General features: G+C 36.3%; 1 protein-coding gene across 3 annotated transcripts; it reads left to right on the top strand.

The window, feature by feature from the left end:
* Nucleotides 1-1,542: 1,542 nt before the first annotated feature.
* LOC136247567 (uncharacterized) lies at nucleotides 1,543-14,673 on the top strand. Of its 3 annotated transcripts, XM_066039330.1 has the most exons (6): nucleotides 2,875-3,334; nucleotides 9,305-9,436; nucleotides 13,490-13,651; nucleotides 13,777-13,854; nucleotides 14,142-14,385; nucleotides 14,439-14,673. In XM_066039330.1, coding segments are annotated over exons 1-6 (744 nt in total). In that variant the 5' UTR covers nucleotides 2,875-3,208; the 3' UTR covers nucleotides 14,441-14,673. The 3 variants fall into 3 exon arrangements, 2 of the variants coding, with proteins under 2 accessions (XP_065895402.1, XP_065895401.1); XM_066039329.1 differs by having other exon boundaries at nucleotides 2,876-3,334; nucleotides 14,142-14,673; XR_010697642.1 differs by lacking the exons at nucleotides 13,490-13,651; nucleotides 13,777-13,854; nucleotides 14,142-14,385; nucleotides 14,439-14,673 and adding an exon at nucleotides 1,543-1,635 and having other exon boundaries at nucleotides 1,685-3,334.
* The last annotated feature ends 5,263 nt before the right edge of the window (nucleotides 14,674-19,936 follow it).

Below are 19,936 nucleotides of genomic sequence, written 5' to 3'. Positions count from 1 at the left end.
TATAAGAACTACGCAAATCAAATCATGAAAAAACTTCTATACTAATGACTTTCCAGCCTTGCAATCAAGTGCTGCTTTGCACTACTAGCAGCTTTTACTGCTGTCGCATACCCATATGGTTGTCTTGGGTCAGTTATCTATAGCAAATTATAGCACACATTACTGCTAAGAGTCTTAACAAGACCATATCATGGTATGCTGGCATAATTTTTGGTGTGTGACTTATTTGTACTAATACACACCATTAACCGTGTGTACATCTGCAGTCACACCAATTTGTTCATTCTCATAGCCAGTATGGAAGTGTTAACCGATTCGTATTAAGTACAGTTGCCTCAAAATAAGTACATGGCTCTGCAAACATGCCAGTATAGCTTTTGGAGGGACCAATCCTACCACAGTTTAAACCTTGTCCCAGCCATATTAACAAACATCCATTGAAAATGTATGGTGGTTTCAAATATAAACATTATCTTTGGTCTAGTTTTGCTTGTGGTGATTAAATCATGATCATTATTGAAGTAGAGTACCTTGGCAGGAAAATTAATGAGAATGACTCCTTGGCTTAAAGGTTATTAAAAATTACTGTATGTCATTCTGCATAGTGTGATAATACGTGAACACGCTACTCTGTAAACACAGTGATGGTTCACACTGTTAAAACAAAACAAAAGTGTTATGGTAACACCTAGAAGTGTTAATTTTTGACTGGAGCAGTCAAAATTTAGCACTGTAAGGTGCTACCATAGCACACCAGTTTTAACAGTGCAATTCTGGTGTTAATAGCAAAATCACACAATAGTCCAACTGAACCGACTCTGCAGTGTAGTGAATTCCCCCATACATCGTGTTCTGGAGCATTTAATAACTCATAATTATGTGACAGAGGCATTTCTTTGTAAGGACCAAACCACTTTAAGCTTGAGATGTGTCATGAACATTACAAGTGCAAACTCTGTAATGACATGCCTACCTCTCAACACTTGTAAGCCCTCGCTCAGGGGTGGTCACTACCAATAGACCTGTAGAACTATTTGTAACCTGACCTCACAAAAATGGGCAATCAAGCATCTTAGAAGCCAACTTGTAAGCAAAATGAAAATTTATGGAACTTCTATGCTAAACTATCATCTGATCAAAGCACCTTTTTAGTGATCAAGGTGTATTTTTGTTGATCAAAAATCTTGATCTCGGTTGCAAATGGTTCTACAGGAGTTATTAGTTGTAAGATGTGGCTTCCTTAGCATTGTGTGGCCAGACCACTTTTTTTCTCTTTGTGATTAGGTAGGGAGAAAAAAGGATATGGTCCTGTATAAATGACACATCTACAATTGTATTTTTTAGTATGACATTTCTTAATGCAAATCCTAACATGTTGTTAGCTACCCTACACAAGTGATGCAGCTGGAGAAACTTCAGGAATAGAACGTTTCAATGTGGCTGATCAATGAGTCTATCATATAGCGTACTTTTTACACTCACTTTTTGCTCTTGCACAGTATTTAAGTTATAACATGAGATTAAGCGCTCAGACTAAAGTATTCTGAGGATAAGCGCGTCTAAATTGGAATTATTGGATTAGAAGATTTGTCAATTTTAATGTACATCAATCAACCAAGATGATGCAAATTTCAGGTACAATAAATCGTTCAATATTACATGTAATATAACATTGTTTATACAGAATTACCTCCTCGCTGGGAAATGAAAATGGATCCGTGTACTGGGTGGCCCTTTTTCGTGGACCACGGTACGCGCAGAACGACATGGGAAGATCCAAGATACTCCGAACGCCATGAGTCAAGGCCTGGCTTAACGCTGGGGCAAGGCTTCAATGACAGCGGTTACCCAGGAGGCGTGTTTACACCAGCCCGGTATCCGGAAATGTACAATAATCCGTTACACCGACCAAACAAACATTTAGATCTTAACGACAATGTTTATCCTGGATACTTGCATCCCAGAAGTGCAGGACAAATTTCTAAACAAAAAAATGTTGTAAACACTGCCAAAGTTGCTATGGAGAAAGACTCACCAATTACACACACTGTACAAATGGACTACAATACTACTAGTTCAGGGCAGCTGGAAAGTTTGACTAAAAATAGCAATGTTGTTATACATCCTGAGATCACATTGAGACAAAATAATGGAACTCTTCAAGGTGCTATTGGGTATAAGATGATAGATGCACAAGGACTAACCCATGTACATAACCCGACAATAGCGCCAGTTGTGAACAAGCCAGAAAATGTTAGTGCAGTGGCTGGAACTTTGCCAGCAGCCAATGTTGAAAACTTTAGTCAACCAGATTTCTCTAACACAGATATAAAACCAAACCCCGAAATTCTGAGAATCAATGAGGTTATACAGAAATCATTAGATCTGGAACAAAAAGTGTTGTCTTTTAAAGGAGGGCGTGGAACCAAGGAGTATTTTATTATAGAAGAATTACTGGTGTCTTTACTGCTATTACTTGATAAGATAGAAACTCATGGTGATGCGGACATTAGAAAAGCAAGGAAGTCGGCAGTGTGTCGTGTTCAGCAACTTCTTTCAAACCTTGAGGAAAAAGCCAAACAATATTGATGGAACTTCTAAGACAAATTGGCAAGTTTAGAAGACACAGGAAATTGTAAATAGCTAATGTGTTAACAATACTTGTTGTATCAAGAGTTCATAATAGAAAAATACCCTCACTATTTTTATTATGAACTCTTGTAACAGCTGTATGTTTTGTTTTGTAATGTGATAATGTGTAGTTTGTACAATTTGCATGCTAAGAGAAACAATATTATGAAAATAATAGCGGTAAAATGGGGGTAATTCTAATTTAGTCTATGGCTAGACAAATTGTTACGTTGATCTCAAGTGTTTGTTGGTCCACGCAAGGTGTGCGCTATGTAAACACAATTGTACAATTAGAGCGTTAGCGCTGAATGATTAAGAAGCCGTATAAACTTTTACTTTTGACACGATATGGGTTCTTTCTTAATAAAAGCGTGCTTGCTTGGTGTCGTGTTACTGTGAAGTGATCGCTTTGAAGCTAAGTGATCTGAAGAGAGTTTAAAGACTTGGAGAATCGAACTGTCTCCCTTAGCTGAGCTTTTGATTTGTGTGCAGGCACTACGGCACCGGCCGAGCTAATTTCAGAGCTGTGGAAGACCACTCAGGAGAAACCTGTTAACCGATAGATAAGCGATCTACAATGACGAGCTACCAAACATTTAATATGATGACGATCCTTCTGCTGGTGATACTAGGCGTGCAGTGCACCCTAGCCTTCCTGGTCTCCGGTAGAGATAGTATCAACTCGAGAGATGTCAAACAAGAGGTATGTTATAGCTATATTATAGTTGTAGCTTTTGTTGAAGCATCTTCTGTTCGTTGAATTAAATTCATGTACCTTTGTTACCTGCTAGTTTTAATAATCCATAATAATTGCTGTATGAGTGGGTCTATCAAAACATTTGGTTTTCGTGGAATGCTTTACTGATCGCAGCCACTTTATCGCTCACATTTCACCATTGGCCACAGCCATCCCAGGTGTCTTGTTATTATAGCCTTGAAGGCTATCTGGTGTACCTCAAGCACGCGAAATGTGTAAACTATCAACTAGTTATGTGTCAACTTGAAGAAATCTGTCAGCTTTATTAGTAGACAAATTAGCTATGCATTTGCAGAGAATCCCATAGCTCTGTTGAGCTATAGGTGGTCCAGTGGTAGTACATCAATCGGCCTGGTGATTTGGATGTTACAGGACGTTTCCTTGAGCAAGATACTTCATTCCCATTGCTCCACCCTACTCGGTGGCAATATCGTGACATGCACAGCTGTTGCTTGTGCAGGGTGCAGGTGAAGGACAGTCACTTGGGTTTGATATCTTCTACCCTTGTTTGGTAAAAGGATAGGCATTTTATGCACCAATGTATAGGAGGTGTTTACTGGTGGTTTGTGATATGTAAGTAGTTGTAAATTTGGGGGCTGGACCACACAAAGAGTGTAGAGTGGTCTGATGTGTGGAATTGTTCCTCCTCCCATTGTACATATAAGGTTTTGATACAGTAAACAAAGGAAGTGATGCAGTGGCTCTGTGGGTAGAGCATTCACCTGGTAGTTGTTAGGTATCAGGTTCAATGCCCATGCAGGCAATAGAATTTGTTGTGATGCAGTAAGTTGGTCTTAAAGTGTTATAGCAGGCTAATAAAATTATAGTGTTTTCCCTATAAAATGACATTAATTCCAATATTTGTAAACTTTACAATGAAAAGCTATGGTCATCATCAATAGATTTTGCAATGAATAAAATTATTGATGCATTGCGAAACCTCTTATCATCTCATAGTAATCAGAAGTTATCATAGTGTTCAAGTAGTTTAGTCTATAAGCTCAATGACCACTAGTAATATGACAATGATTTTAGTATTGTAACCAGTTGTGAATTAGGTGTGTAAACTGACGAAATGTTTAGTGGCTGCGGCTGCATTCCCAGCTTATCTAAATAATTAGTAGCTATGTCCAAAGAGTTATCATTATGTCATGGAATTCTGTAAGTTAATAGGTATATGGTCCCTTAATTGGTTTTGATCATTGTTACAATAACAATATGAATGGCTTCTTAACCCAACCAGCTGTAACATTTAATTTTCACATTGCACATGTAACACTAACTGTTGATGGTTACACTTCCTAGTTACTGTTTAGTTGAGTGTACCAGTAGGGCTTCATAATGGTAAGCTTTCTGCTTTGCGGCTAGTTCTGTACTTGGTAGTATCTTGTAACAGTATTGAGTGAACTTGTAGTGTTGTGGTTGTCAGTAGATGATTACAACATGATATGTGTCTTGTGTGTGTAGTATGTCTGTGTGTGCGTCCACATCCCTCTCTGTAGTGTAGTGCATATGATACTGTGCCGTGTTAGTAAACTCTGGGAAGGCAGTTTGGGTGACAACAAAAGGGCACTATTTACTCATCATACTAAGATAGACATGAATTTTAGGTAGTCACATGTCACTAATTGTATGGAATGATTGCTAACTGATCACCAACTATTAGACACTTTACAGAGTTTCCGTTTAGTTACAGTCAGTAACAATTTCAATAGTAGATAGAACATTACCTATCCTTATTTAAACTAGCCATTTAATAGATGTCCAGTGTTAATACCAATGAACTATGTTGAACTCTGCTGCTTTAATGTTCACCAGTTAGTTTGTTTTTCAGTTATGTCTCTTCCTAATGTGGGGGCCAGAGGTAATACCTACAGGTGTTGTGTACAATCCATGCTAGATATGCATTCCATTTCATCCAATCAAAATTGGTTCATTGTAATAGTTACAAACCAAAACTATTTACCCCATCTAGGTATTTCAGTACACAACAATCCAAGTAGGCCATGAATTCCATTGATTGAGTGATTCATGAGAAAGCAGATGTGCTGGGTGTGAAAGGATTGAATTTTTCATTTAGCCACAATCATGATCATGAAATAGAACCTGTAACATTAAGGGCACAATAAAAAAACCTCAGTAATATCCGAGGTCAAATATTTTAATCTCTAATAGGGCTGGAGTGGATGTACAAAATACACCCTCCAAAGCTTCTTTTGGAAGTGTTACCGAAGCTTTGTTACTAATGTTGTGTGAACGTAGTTGATGGCAATTAGGTGCACACTGTACTTACAGCTCCAGGTTTTAACTTTAACTATACACAAAATATGTGCTGGCAGCTGTCACAAGGAGTAACAATACTTCTACATCCATGGTGACGTAACTTTGGAGGGGTAAAACAGCATCTGAAAGTAGTGGAACTGAACAAAGCTTCAAACTATTTATCTCTGTCCTAATAATCTCTAAAATAGATTTGATCCATACATTTTTACATCTGAAAGGAAAATTGCGTATAGCAACAAAATGGATCAAAATTTCTTGGTTCTAAACTGTCCATTACACAGAGAAGTCCACTTTAGTAGGTGATCTCTATCAACTATATGGATGTTCTGGTTATTGTGGAGGGTAAATTTGTGTCCACTACTCAGTTCAATTGCCATCTATAAAATCCATTTCATTAAATTACTGATGACATGTGTACAGACTGAAAAAATTGTTCAGTGATATACAGCAAGACATTATATGCTGGTCTAGCTACAGTTTCTTTGAAAATGTTATAGCAGTTTTAACAGACCACCAATTCTGTGCCTCTCTGTATGTAAGTGTGTAAACCTCATATGCCTTAAAAGATGTTTCTGATACCAGCTTAGTTACACCCTTACCTCACCTGCAGTGTGTGTGACCAGTGTATGGGTGGTTAAATGTCTAGCAGTAATTGTCGGACCTGTTGCCTTATTAGGATTACCAGTAGTCTAGTTGTTATTACCTATTATGCTGTGTTACTATATATAGACTACTGCGTAGTTGTAGTTGCTAAGGAAGGTGTTAGTAACATACAGACATCATTTAACCAATGATACTTACACGCTCCAATGACAGTGTTGTAGAGATGTATTAAACTTATTGATACCATATACACGTTTGGCATGTTATAAAGCTTCAGTAATTTGAGGTCTAAGAAGGACTAAATAGGTTGATACTGCCGATGGATCAGCCACAAATTGTAAAAAATATGCCATGAAAGAAAATCTTAAATCTCAAAATCAGTGCAAATTTCTGCTTATCTGTATAATATTAATGAGATTATTTTGCTTTTTGACAACAGTTTTGCAGCATAAATTCTTACGCTTAAATCTTGTAGGCAATTTTTTTGCTCGTTTGGACCCTTTGGATGCTGCCTTGAATATTCTAACTAAAATGGTAGATTGAGAGTTGGTATTTTTAGTCATGCTAAGTTGCTTAATTTCTCATTTATTGCTTCTTTTTATTTATTGTGTGTTGTGATTTTGTTTGTGATTGTGAATTAAATTGTCAGATATGTTCTTTGTTATTTTATTGTGGCTGACAAAATTTCTCTGTTACCCTACCTACTGGCCAGGTTTAACTGGTAAATTACAGGTGTGTTAAATTTGTTACATTCCCTCATCAGGTGCATGACAATAGCAGTTTGTCAGTGTTGGGTGGTGGCTAATTTGTGTACTATCCCATGACATGACCACCTGCACTCACCAGCTGCTTTTTAACTGTTTGTGTGCTATTGGATGTTGTGAAATGCTTTGTGTGTGTTTACATTGTAAAACTGTATAGTGTAAAATTTAATGAAATTCCTTGTAAGCATTGCATCCAGAGTTACCTAAAGACTCCATGTAAAAATCGGTGGGGGGTTCATTCTAAATTAATTATGCCTGGTGTTGTGCAGTTAAAAAAAAAAAAAATTACTGGCTGGTTTTAAGTTACCAATGGTTAACTGTATAGTTAGTCTCATAGGTTATTCCCAAAGGGAGTTGGATTGTTCGCATTGAAACTCACTTTCACTTCAGATGGAGCAGTACAATTGTGCATTTATTGTGTAGTGGTTTTGTCTTTACAAAGTTATTATGCTTTTCCGGGAATCCTATCTGTTAGACCACACCATGTGCAGTGTACAATGGCCAGCTATCCTATCGCACCATACAGCTGTGTTTGACAGTAAAATAGCAAATGTTATCACCTTGTATTGTTGGTAAACTTATCATGTGCTATCAGTAAAGTCTAGGACACTTAGTATACACCTGTGTTGTGTATGTACTTGTTATTTATAGCACGCATTAATATTTTATTGTGTCTAAGTTATCTATTAAGTCCTGGTACCTTGTAGTGTTTTCCAACATGATTTGTTATCAATTAATTGCTCTTTGTGATTTATATGGAAAGCAATTTGTAGGACAAAGTTAAATCATAGCTTGGTTATTGATCTTCAGTTTGTTATACCCCAAGGGTGTATAATTTGCTGACCACTTAGTTACTGATTGATGTTTAAGTGATATTGATAATGCCTTAGGTGTTGAACAAATCTGGTATAGCCCAGAGGTGTTAGTAACATGAATTAATTCTGAACATTATGGAATGGGGCTATTAGTTTGTAGTTTAGCACAATCCAGCGATTTGCTTGTAGCCTATGGTCAATCTCTTTTTGTATTGTGGGATAGCGATACCATGTACGTGCCTGGTAGTAATGCACGTGTGTGTTTAGTTTGTGTGTATTCATGTGTGTATAAGTATGCGCTAGACAGTTAGTAGTATAGTCTTAAGTTTGAAGCATTTACGTAGCTAAACCAGTCCTTGGTAATCGTAGCCAAAGTACTAGTAATTTATAATTGTGCTAGTCACAGTGTTCACAAGGCTGTGGTTCATAGTAACGCTGGCCAGTGTGTGTATGATTGCATTTTTTGAGTATATTGTTAAGGCAAGTGATACATTGATTATACCAATAACAGTCGATGGTAGTGTACACAAAACAGTATTGTTGTGATCATCACTGATGACTATGAAACATTACAACTGCAATAACAGCTGCCTGGTCATGCACAACAGCCATTCTCTCTAATACTTAACTTGGAAATTGTCTTACCACAAATTCAGGAAAATTTATTAAAAATTCAGGCTGTTTGCTTTATGCTGAGCGCCATCTGGCTTGAAATCCTTGTTGGTTATTGTTGTGATATCCAAGATATGGCCAATCCAAAACTGTTTTCATTGGAGACATGTTTGTGTGTAGGACTATTTGGTCAGCTGGGCTGTTGGCTGCTGTAATTGGCTAAAATTTCTTGTGTTAAAATCAAAACAGGTTAATATATTTACATGACAGCATCTGCAATAACACATGTTTTGTGTAGCACAGAAACCTTAACTAACAATAATAAGTAACCAAAGTTAGTTTAAATAACATGCTTTTGTTAATTACGAATCCTACTAAGAATTTGTATGATTCATACTAAGAATTTGTATGATTCATACTAAGAATTTGTATGATTCATACTAAGAATTTGTAATTCTTGTTATAAAATGATTTTGTTTCTTTCTGATAGTTACTAGGGTATAGAAAATGTACTGACTAACAGCTGGTGTACTTGGCTTCCTTACAACACCAGTGTTGACCACCATCCTCTTTTGTAAGGACCAAGTCACCACTTAATCTGGCCATTGTATTCATGGTAACCAGTGAAGCCTGTGCAAGTCCGCTAGTTATGTACACTAAGTTGTATGTCTTCTTTTAATGGTTACCACTGTATTAAGTTTCTGACTGGGTTGCTATTCCTTTTGTGTGTAGAAGGAAAAAAAATGGCCTGCTCTAAAGGGAAAAAGTTGGCTTTGAGCACAAGACTACCTGTACTGTGCAAGACACTATATTATAGTAATTTTGTTCCTTATATGTAGTGTTGCAGACAGAAGTGGACATATTGTTGTAAGGGGTATCACCGCAATATCTCTGAGGAAGATGCTGCTACACCACCACCAATACCAAGATCACTGAAAAATCCAGAATGTACTTTAGCCAAAGCTCGAAGGGTAAGCATTTTTGTGCGTATGTGTGTGTAGTGCATGTGTGTTATCATCCTTAGTATTAGTGTAATAATCTTAGCCCTTTATTTGTTTTTAAGTCTGTCCTTGCGGTATGCTTAAAAGAGTTTGTTTGAAACTGAAAAGCAAGCATCCAAACAGCTTCCTAGTCTAGGGATGGGTGAGAACTCAATTGAGATCAATTGTGATAGTTCTAGAATTACCGTCAATTGTTTAGTGACGGACAACACACAATAAATCTCTACAACTGTTAATATTGTAATGATGGAAGGCACATGTCCAGGGTGAAGCTTATCTTCCCAAGTCATCACTTACACATTAGACACTTCTGGTACCGATGGAATTTATTTACAATAATTGTCTTGAGAATCCATTGAAATATGTGACCAGCTAGTTTGTATGGTCCATTATGATAACAAGATGAATAACAACCTCAATTCAGCTAATAAATTGATTGGATAAAATACTAAGTGTTGTAGTCCTACAAGTGCCCAGTAGTATGTGCCCTGTAGTTTGAACTATACTCCACCTTACACTTTAAATTTTTTTTGCTGCTTTTCACAAGTGGCTTGTGTATTCTCTCTCCTTAGTAATCGTAATCCTCTTTCATTGTCTGAACACTTTTGACATGCTCAATATTCATATCTTGTATCATCACCTTGGTGATGTGAAATGTCTTACCAATCTCAGACAATATCCTTACACCTAAACAATATCATTACTGGAACTTGTAGTTATCTGACTACAACCAGTGTGACAAGTGATGTAGCTAGAGGTGTTAGATTTGACTGCCGGAGGGTAATAAATGTAGATCCAATGTGATGTCTTTGGTCAAGATCATTTCAATTGGCTGTATGTATGAGAGTTCACAAGACACAGTGTGTGTAGGATAGTAGCTGGTGTCTGCATAGCTGAACTCCTTAAATCTGTATAGTATGTGAGTTATTCACAAAGTAAACACAACTCAATTAGTAGTTGTGAATTATATTATAACAAAGTCTAGTCCATTAACTGCATCCTCTAGGGGTAGGATCAGTTAATATGTGTTAAACCATGGAATGCTTTGATATGACAAGTGCTGAGATTGTAAAGGGGAAGTCATCTCTGCTGCAATCCATTTTATAAATTATTAGATGTCCCCCTTGTGTTACATATAGCAAGTATATTGTGTGGTGGATTTTTGTGTGTTGTAGATAATTTATTGAAGATGAAAGCTTGTAGGATATTATAGCAAAACAAATAATGAAACTAGACCACAACTTTCCCCTGTTCTATTGATAAACAATAAACATGTTTACATCCTTGTTGTTATCATGTAGTGAATAGCCTGTGGGTGAAATTGACAATAACAACCATACTCTAATATTTAAATATCCCTAAAGCAGAGACAAATAATGTTCAGCAGTAGACCCACCATAATGTCCTGTCATGTGCAGGCTTGATCAGTTGTGGTAGGACAAGGTAGGACATTTCAATCAATTAGAATCATAATTTACTAGTTAAAACAATGTCATTAACACTTGTATCAATTGGATTGGTGTTGTTGTTGTGAGCTAAGAACTGTCGCTAATTCAATGGGATTAGGCCTAGTGTATTTGTGGCCACCCCCTTTGGTTGTAAGAATGTATTGCCTCTAAGCAACCAGGCAGTAGTTGGTTATATATTAGCAGTACAAGCCATAAGATGTAGTTATTCCTTAGGCTCCATCCCCTTTCTTTTAATAGCTAGGACATTATGTCTAAGCTGAGGGGTAGCCAATGTCTTGGGACTCTCAGAGAAATCCAATTATAAATACAGAAATATTTATAATACAGAAATACGTTTTAAAAATATATAAGTAATAGGTCGTTAGCTAACATGTACACACTGTACTGGGGTTGGGTCATATGTTAGCTCTCTGTATATTTCATGACCTACCAAAAACATGACAGGAAAAACTAGTAATACAATCCCGTTATACGAGTCAGTTCTGTTAACAACTTAGTGAATATCATTTTGTACTTTTAATTTTATGGCTACAAAATTAGTGTTCACATGTATATTAAGTATCTACTCCATTAAGGTACTAGTGTATCATGTTCGTAATGTCTATGGAATGTATTAATGTTAAAGTAATAGTGTTCCTAGCTAATAATTGTCTGAGCCAATTACAAACCTATTATACTGCTAACAACATGTTATAATAGACTGCTATTGGCTATTATTAGCTTGTTATAGTTCAGAGTATAGTGACCTGGTAACTGACCACGTTGGGTACTAAAGGGATAAGGACAACTCAGAAACAGTTTTCTCTGTAGGCTAACAAAATTAATCAAAACAGCTCTTCTATGCAGTACCAGCATGTTTATACTACAAATCACTCGGAATAAGATCGATTCAGTGCGATCCAGATTGATTTTTGAGCACCATCTATACTACAAAGGCCAAACCTGCTCCAATCAGCAAAAAACTTAACCCACAATCATAAGTTTCATCAAAGTGGAGATTGTTGATGGAGTTAAAAGGATTTGTGCTCTCCATTCACACCAGGTTAGTATGCATGATAAAGTCTTAAATGTTGACGACAACCTCTCAATTCTGTGGAGCTAGTTAACTATTTATTCACAGGTGTACCTATTTGTTTTTGAGTCCTTGTGTTATTCTTGTGGCTATCCTTCCGTATCGTCACCTAAAACTTGGCTGTTGCTTCATTTCATCATTACAGTTTCCATTTTAGCTGTACTTCTCCGTATCTTTATAGAGCCAAACAAAACTGCAGGGCCGCATCTGTTCATACTGGGAAAGAGGATCAAACCAGACCCCCACACTAACAGGTCCACTCCAGAATGGTTTGACATGGTTCGGTTCGATATGGTATGTGTATATACTAACTTGGAAATCGCTCTGATCCATGATAGTTCGAACTAGGTGGCTAGTGTAAACAGGCTATAAGTTAGTTATCACCCAACTTATCACATGTAGTTCATTACATAGTGGAAAATATGGTGTATGATACTCATGAACCATTAAGGAACATTTTGACTAAAATATCTTACAAAGGTTGTATAGAAAAAATTAATTGCATGCAAAGTGTTTATTCTGCAGACAATGTAAATGTAACACTTGCAATAAAGTTTATCTCTAGTCTAAAACCAGCATGTGGCTTTAGATTTGTACGTAGGATTTATAAATCTATGCAGAAGTCTGGGGGTTGACAGGAAGTATTAACATTTTTGTGGTATCTGTAAATACAGTGAAATAATTGCCTCTGTTATGCTATAATTCTGTCTCATGCACTGTGTAGACACTTAGTGCAGTTTACATAATACCTGAACATCCGTTTCATGGGCACATACATATTTAGACCACTACAATAAAAGCATGCTAGCGTGGAAAGTAGGTAAAGACAGTAGTCATTGTAATTAATGGCTTATACCAGCTGTAAGTAACCCTGCTCAACATAGTGGTGACCAAGCTGACTTGGCAGATTTTTAAGGGCTGGCATGGTTCTTTACAGCTCAGTTTGGTGGACACCTGACACAAGTTGTGCTAAACTAAGCCAGCATGTGATATTAAGCAAGTATAAACACAGTATTAAGAGGAAAATTATCATTAGTAGCTTGATGTAAGGTGTTAATCTGCCTCCTTAAGGCCAAAAAATCTAGTCTGTGTAATTGATGGTATAACTTTACTATGCAAAGAGATTCTGTGATCACACCTTCACATTGAAGGTAACGTCAGACAATGATCACAATATTCCACAAATTCTTTTCCACATTATTTCAGCTTATCACATTTCTGTCCAGCCATTGTTTATCTAATATTGGTCTAACTATCTACCACATCAGACAATTATTGTTTGAATCTCCATGGAAATTCATTGTCATAACCCACTCAGACACTTCACACATTATCATGTTTCAGTGACATCATAGCACCAAGTATTTCACTATATAACAATCTAGTGGTTTCCTCACTTCAGTGGTATTAATGTATGGACTGACCTGTTGTGACCTAGTACTTGTAAACAATACAATAATCATAAATTGTAACATGTTACAGGAAGAATCACAGGCAACATCATGTATTGCAATGCTTGACATATTGATCAATTCATATTCTCAATATCACTCAATATGGGAGTTAAAGTCTTGTGTACCAACTGAAAATAAGGAGACTAAAACTGAAATGTTGAGAAGAATAAGATTATGGATGAAAGAATTGGTAAGTATGTGTGGTGTGTGTGTGAGTGTGATGTGTGTAGTGTACATGTGTGTTATGAGATTAGGAAACTTCCAATTCACTTGTTTTTAACTAATTATTATTTCACATTTATTTCAATTACACAGGAGTCAAACACAATTAATTGTTGTGCAGCACACATGAGTGATAAGGATGCTCTACAAGCTGATGTCGTTGTCAGGAAGGTAATTCATTGAAATCTTGTTTGGTCTGAATTATATAAATAGTGAAATGGCTGCTTAATTGTACCAATACATTACAGACCTGCTAGTAATGCCGGCATAAGTTTGGGTTATCTATGTGGTTGAATAAGTTAGAAACAATTTTCATTTTAGTTTAAGATACTCTAATAAAGCAATCACTTACCTTAATAACAAAGTGTTTGTGACTAAGCTATTAGAATATTTCATGCAAATCTTGCAACCTCAGCACAAAATTATGTAGTATTACTTTGTGTTATCCATTACTCTAGTTACATCAGTACACTTTACTCAAACAAGACCTCGGCAAAATTAACTCCTTCTGTCCTGATCATGGACACACGGGCACAATCATGTCGAAAATTTCACGAGCAATTCATCGGTTTGGTCAGCAGATGAGAGGACTAGAATGTCTACAGGGAACAAGTGCTTTCAGAAGATCATTTTGTTTAGACAAATGTGTCCGCAAGAAGTCCATCGATAGTTGTATCTACCAGTGGCTAAATTTTGATGTGTCCGCAAGAAGTCCATTGATAGTTGTATCTACCAGTGGCTAAATTTTGATGTGTAACAACCAAACCATACATGTAACCATGACTACACCTGGCAAATGTATAACACTTAATCCCTTATATTTATAATGTAAGTAGACAAGAATATCCTAACTTAGTATACTACCTTAGTATACCAGTTTTATTATAGTAATCTTCTTTGTACTCAGTTATTATGTGAAGATTTTCATCTTGTAAATTAGTCAGTGAACATGTTTTAATTTTCATTAAAATGAACAATGTGTACAATTAACATGTGCTCAAGGGTGGAATTAGGGGAGAGGGTGGGTGTGTGAATGAGGTGCTGAGCACCTCTCCAAAATGTTTACAGTGTGCTAGCTAGAGAGTTAGTAGAAGGTACATTACAGGTACAATTGCATCTTAAGCATACATGGGAAATGAAAAAAAGCTAATCTAGGATTCAACAAAAAAATAAAATTACTAAATACTGTGTATTAAAGGCCATATAAACTTAATTATTAGTTTCTCATTGCTGTTTTCTTACCTCATCAAGGAGAGATTTTTTGTACCGCTGGTGGCGAAGAGAAGCCAATTAGCACCATTTATGGTTGGTACCACTTTGTGTCAATTCAGCTATCTATAGTTAGTTTCCCTCCCACACTGCTATTTTGAGTACAGGAGGAAAGTGTATATATGTGGTCTTATACAGAACAGTAAACTACTCTAATAGAACATTCATCATTAAAACTATAAGGAACAAAGGCCAGTATGTATGCTGAAATTAAACACTTCTTGACCTGTGCACTATCTCAATCAAGCACTGCTACTCATAAGAACTTCTTTTTTAACAACATAATATAGTGGATAATATCAGTTTTAGCTACACACATTATACTTGGGTTGAATGTGATCAATGTCCACACATTTTCCTATTTCAGATTAAACTATGTGACAGACCATTCACTATTAATCTAATATACCTTGTGATATTAATAAGTTTCTTTGTCAATTGCTGAAACTACACCTTAAATTCCAACTTTCCAAAGGACTGAGATGCCATATACAATATCCTACAGTACGGTATATGAAACAGAAATTTCCATGCAACCTTAAGTTTCCCTCCCTGGTGAAAGTAATAGAAAATTATTTGAAAGTAAGTTCAACATAGATTCAGTAATATCGAATTGGTTGTGGTTTCATCTTGTATAATCTTATTAACATCAGTTTAGTGCTATTGAAAAAATATCCCACAACTGCTGGAAGGTTTCTCCTCTAGAAATTCAACTTTGAACTCAAAGTATAGTACTATACTGTGGAGGACTGGAGACTTTGCCCTGGGCCTTCAGGCTGTTCCTTCCCAATGCCTGTTTAACTATTATTTGACCTTCAGGTCACTCTTTTGAAGGTATGTAAATTGCAATAATAATCCTAGGGGTTGCACCCTCAGACCCTACAGCTACTGTATATTATGTCACTGTTAAGCTGTACGCCTTCTTACCTGTATGTATGTCAGCTTTAGAATTAGCATTGCTATAATTATATCCTGAATTGTTGCTTACCAGCTATTTACTTTTCGTCATGTATAAGATATTTCATTAACAGCATGTGATCCTACAGGGGTATGAAGGCATGCTCCACCAGGAAAATAAACACTAATGTAAATCGAGATTCAATCTAAAGATTTGCCTATTACATTTCTTAGAGTGTACATCACGTCAACTGGATACTAATTAAGTGTGCTCTGTAAAGGTTAAATTTGCAAAAGTTTTTCTGTGTGTGTGTGTGTGTGTGTGTGTGTGTGTGTGTGTGTGTGTGTGTGTGTGTGTGTGTGTGTGTGTGTGTGTGTGTGTGTGTGTGTGTGTGTGTGTGTGTGTGTGTGTGTGTGCGCGCGCGTATGTGTGTGTGTGGGGGGGGGATGCTCCCAGACACTCCTAGCTGCATGCTGAGTGTGCTTCACACAATGTACTACTCTATAGCTCTAGCTACTAGAGTTTTCTTAGCCCCAGCTATAGACATGCCCCTAGCTTAGCAGTTAGCACCCATCCTTTTGGAGAAGTACTAGAACTGTGCATGCCCTTTCTCCTACTGAAGAATGATGGATAAGATTTAGTGAAATCTTAGTAGTACATACACTTCACCTGATGAACTGCTACATAAGGTATATACAATAGGCAATTTTATCTATCTATTAGAATAGTTACTCAGCAGCAGCGTAACGTACTGTCTGAGTTGCTTACCCTGTAAGTGTTGATAATGTGTGACTTGGCCTGTGAAAACAGCTAGGACATATGGGTGTGTAAACTTTGCCAAACATCATGCACTTTAGGGCACATAAAATTAAATTGTCTATTTTTCACACTTTGATGTGTTATAACTTTGTAATCCATTACTGCTTGGCCATGAACTTTCCAGTACTTGTTAAAAATTTGGTTGGCTTTAAAATACAAGTTACAGAACAAGTATTCTACTCCAGTACTGAGATATGACTTGTTGAGTGATACAGTGTAGTTTGTGCCCACATGCCCTGCTTTTGTAGGCCCATGCAATCACATTTCATTTATTTCCCTGCAACAAACTACGTATGATATGGGACATTGGAAATGGAAAACTGAAAAACTGGAATGATTCAAAACTTGTGAAATAGTAAGTGCTCACCTCTTTACAAAGACCACCACTGTGATAAGACCTTTATGATAAGACCACCTCATTATGGTGGCCGCATTAAATAATGTCAAATATACTTCATGACCACTTCAAGTGTCTAACTCCATATTCTCATTATTCAGTGACAATTTCAAAGTGATTTCAAAAAACTTGTGGTGTATTATACAAGGTCAACTATTGAGATCATATTTTTACTTTAGTGTTGTAAAATGTAACCTGATTAATCAAGATACCTAGGAGACTATATAACAAAATGATTTATATGTAGCATTAATGTTAACTACACCGTATATAGCTACAGGTGTATAGAGCTAGCTTTTTGGGGCTGTACAATGAAGTGGCCTTGTTAACAAAGCTATAAAGCTGCCATTATTTTATTTTATGGTTTTGTATAGCCAGACTGGTTTTCTTATCATTGGGCAGAGGAATGCACAAGATGTCTACTGAGAATCCACCAGACCCTTCCCCACCATTACATACATATCATAATCTACAGTATACTTATTAGTTAGCTAAACTTATTATTAATTTTATTGTGCACGAGCCTCAAAATGAGGGGGTTCGTGCATACAAAGTACATCTATAAAATACCTATAGTCTAATAGTAATTTATGAGCAATAAAGCCATTAGAATGTACTTCATTGTCTTGTAAATTGAGACTGTATACATGCATTTCGTGCATCTGCACAACTGGACTTATTTTTGAGGGACTTATTTATATTATGAGAACTGATTATTGAGGCTTGGTCCTAAAGCTATTTTTGGACCTACTTCATGTGTCCACTGTAATGAAATGGTATTATTATAGACGTGGTCTTTGTAAAGAAATACATTTTTAATGAAGGTTTGACCAATTTCAGTTTTTGAGTTTCCATTCTTGAGTTTCAATTTTGAGTTTTCAGTTTCAATTTTCACTGTTTTCAATATTTCTTATATATACAATATGCACTCCAATCTAGCTAGTTTGGTAGGAGGCTGGGGATGGGTATACATGTCTGTGACTGCTTGGGACCACCCATATAAAACTAGTTTCATTAGCTATTATTCTCAAGTTACAATAGATTGATTAATTTAATTTTCCTGGTATTGCTAGCTATACAAGATATAACTGACTAAAATAACATTTTGTAACTCTAGAAATTTCATTTAATGCATTTAATGTACTAAGTCAGTACAGACAGGAAATGTTTATGATAGAAAATGTTGAACTATTTTTACAAATCAGTTGATTTTAATTTGTCAAACATTCATAGTGCAACCTAAAATACAACCCGAAATAAATAAGTTGTTCATTGACACGTAGCTAATATTGATAATCGTGATGTCTTTTAACTCTATCATCACCAGTAATAATATTGTACTGTTGTTGCTAGTAGCATAACTGTTATTGTTCAGGGACAGGTCTAGAAGGAATACTGTGCATGATTGAGTCATTCTACAAAAACATACGGTAGCATAAAAATGGTTGTTTTGTGTTTATTCTACTGTTTTGAACTATTGATTGTTAACTCATAGTAGAGTGTGTATGACTGGATTGATAACTACATCGGGGTAAAGGTTACTGGTTCATCTATAGTTTCCCTGTGCTGTGCTATTGCAATAGTAAATTTAATATAGTTGGACTATATACATATGGATCTGCGAAAAGGGGTCTTATCGCCATTCCAAATTCCTACATTTGACTACTCATAACTCCTTGAGTTTTTATCTTGTCACCTTCATATTACACTACGAAATAGTACTATGCAATGTGACCAAATTTCAGCATGTACCATAATTACAATTCAAGTTATGGGTTGCCAAATATGCACAATTGGAAAGGCTATAAGACCCTTTTTCACAGATCCAGTCACATAATATGTACATGCACAAAAGCTGGTTGTTTTATCCATGTTTCAAAACGGGGGCAGCATGCATGCCATGTATACTATAGCGATTCCGGAATTCCGTAAATTTTGCATAAAATTTTCTCCGTGAATCTTCCATTGGAGAGTTGGCACAATTAATTCGCTACCATACAAGTGATTGATCAAACAATTGGATCTTTTCTAGGATTTCTGGGGACAAGGAATACGATGGCGCAGTTAGTTTTCTGCTATAAATATGTTTGTGTAGAGTTTTATGCCAATTATAAGATTATTTTGCAATATAGCCACCACAATGTTATGTTCTCTTTGCAAGAAACAACCCAGCACATGTTTGTTACACCAAGGTGAGCATTTCTGTCCATGTAGTTTTCAATATTACTATGCTAAAAGTCAGCAAATCTGCATCACAGATAGCTCATCTCTTTGATGCACCATTTTGGTAGCTGTCAAGGAGCTGTACATTAAGAGAAAAAATAATCATATAGCTAAGCAACTATAAATCAACAGTACAACTCCTTGCTTTACATGCACATTGTATTTTTGAGTGGAGGTGACTGCTACAGAGTGGTTGCACTTCACCATGTGTATGTTGCTTTGCCATCCGCAAGATCCTAAATGCATATATGCAACTATTTAGTGGCTTTCTATGGAGGTGACCTTTATTCAGAGGGTCTTACAAGTAAGGTTACATTGTGGTCCATATATTAAGGTATTGATAACAGAAAACAGAGGTTCAAAATGTTATTGCAAAGTTCAGTTATAAGCATTCATTCAATTGTGAAATTTTGGGACTATTTTCAATGGAAAGATATGGAGAAAATTTTGCCTATTTTCCAGGACAAAATTGCTTATAACTCCACCATCCTATGACGGATTTTTAAAAACTAAGTGTTTATGAGATCCCTAGGGAGTACTACACAAGGCTATGCTAAATAAAAACTATTTCCATTAATTTTAAAATTCTCCCGGAATCGCTACCAGTATAGTGAGCAACATTTGAACTCATGCTATAGTCAACAATG

The sequence above is a fragment of the Dysidea avara genome, chromosome 2 (genome assembly GCF_963678975.1).
Source record: "Dysidea avara chromosome 2, odDysAvar1.4, whole genome shotgun sequence".
In the NCBI taxonomy this organism is placed as follows: domain Eukaryota; kingdom Metazoa; phylum Porifera; class Demospongiae; order Dictyoceratida; family Dysideidae; genus Dysidea; species Dysidea avara.
Note: the sequence above shows the minus strand (reverse complement) of the source record. Positions and strands in the feature narration are given on the sequence as shown.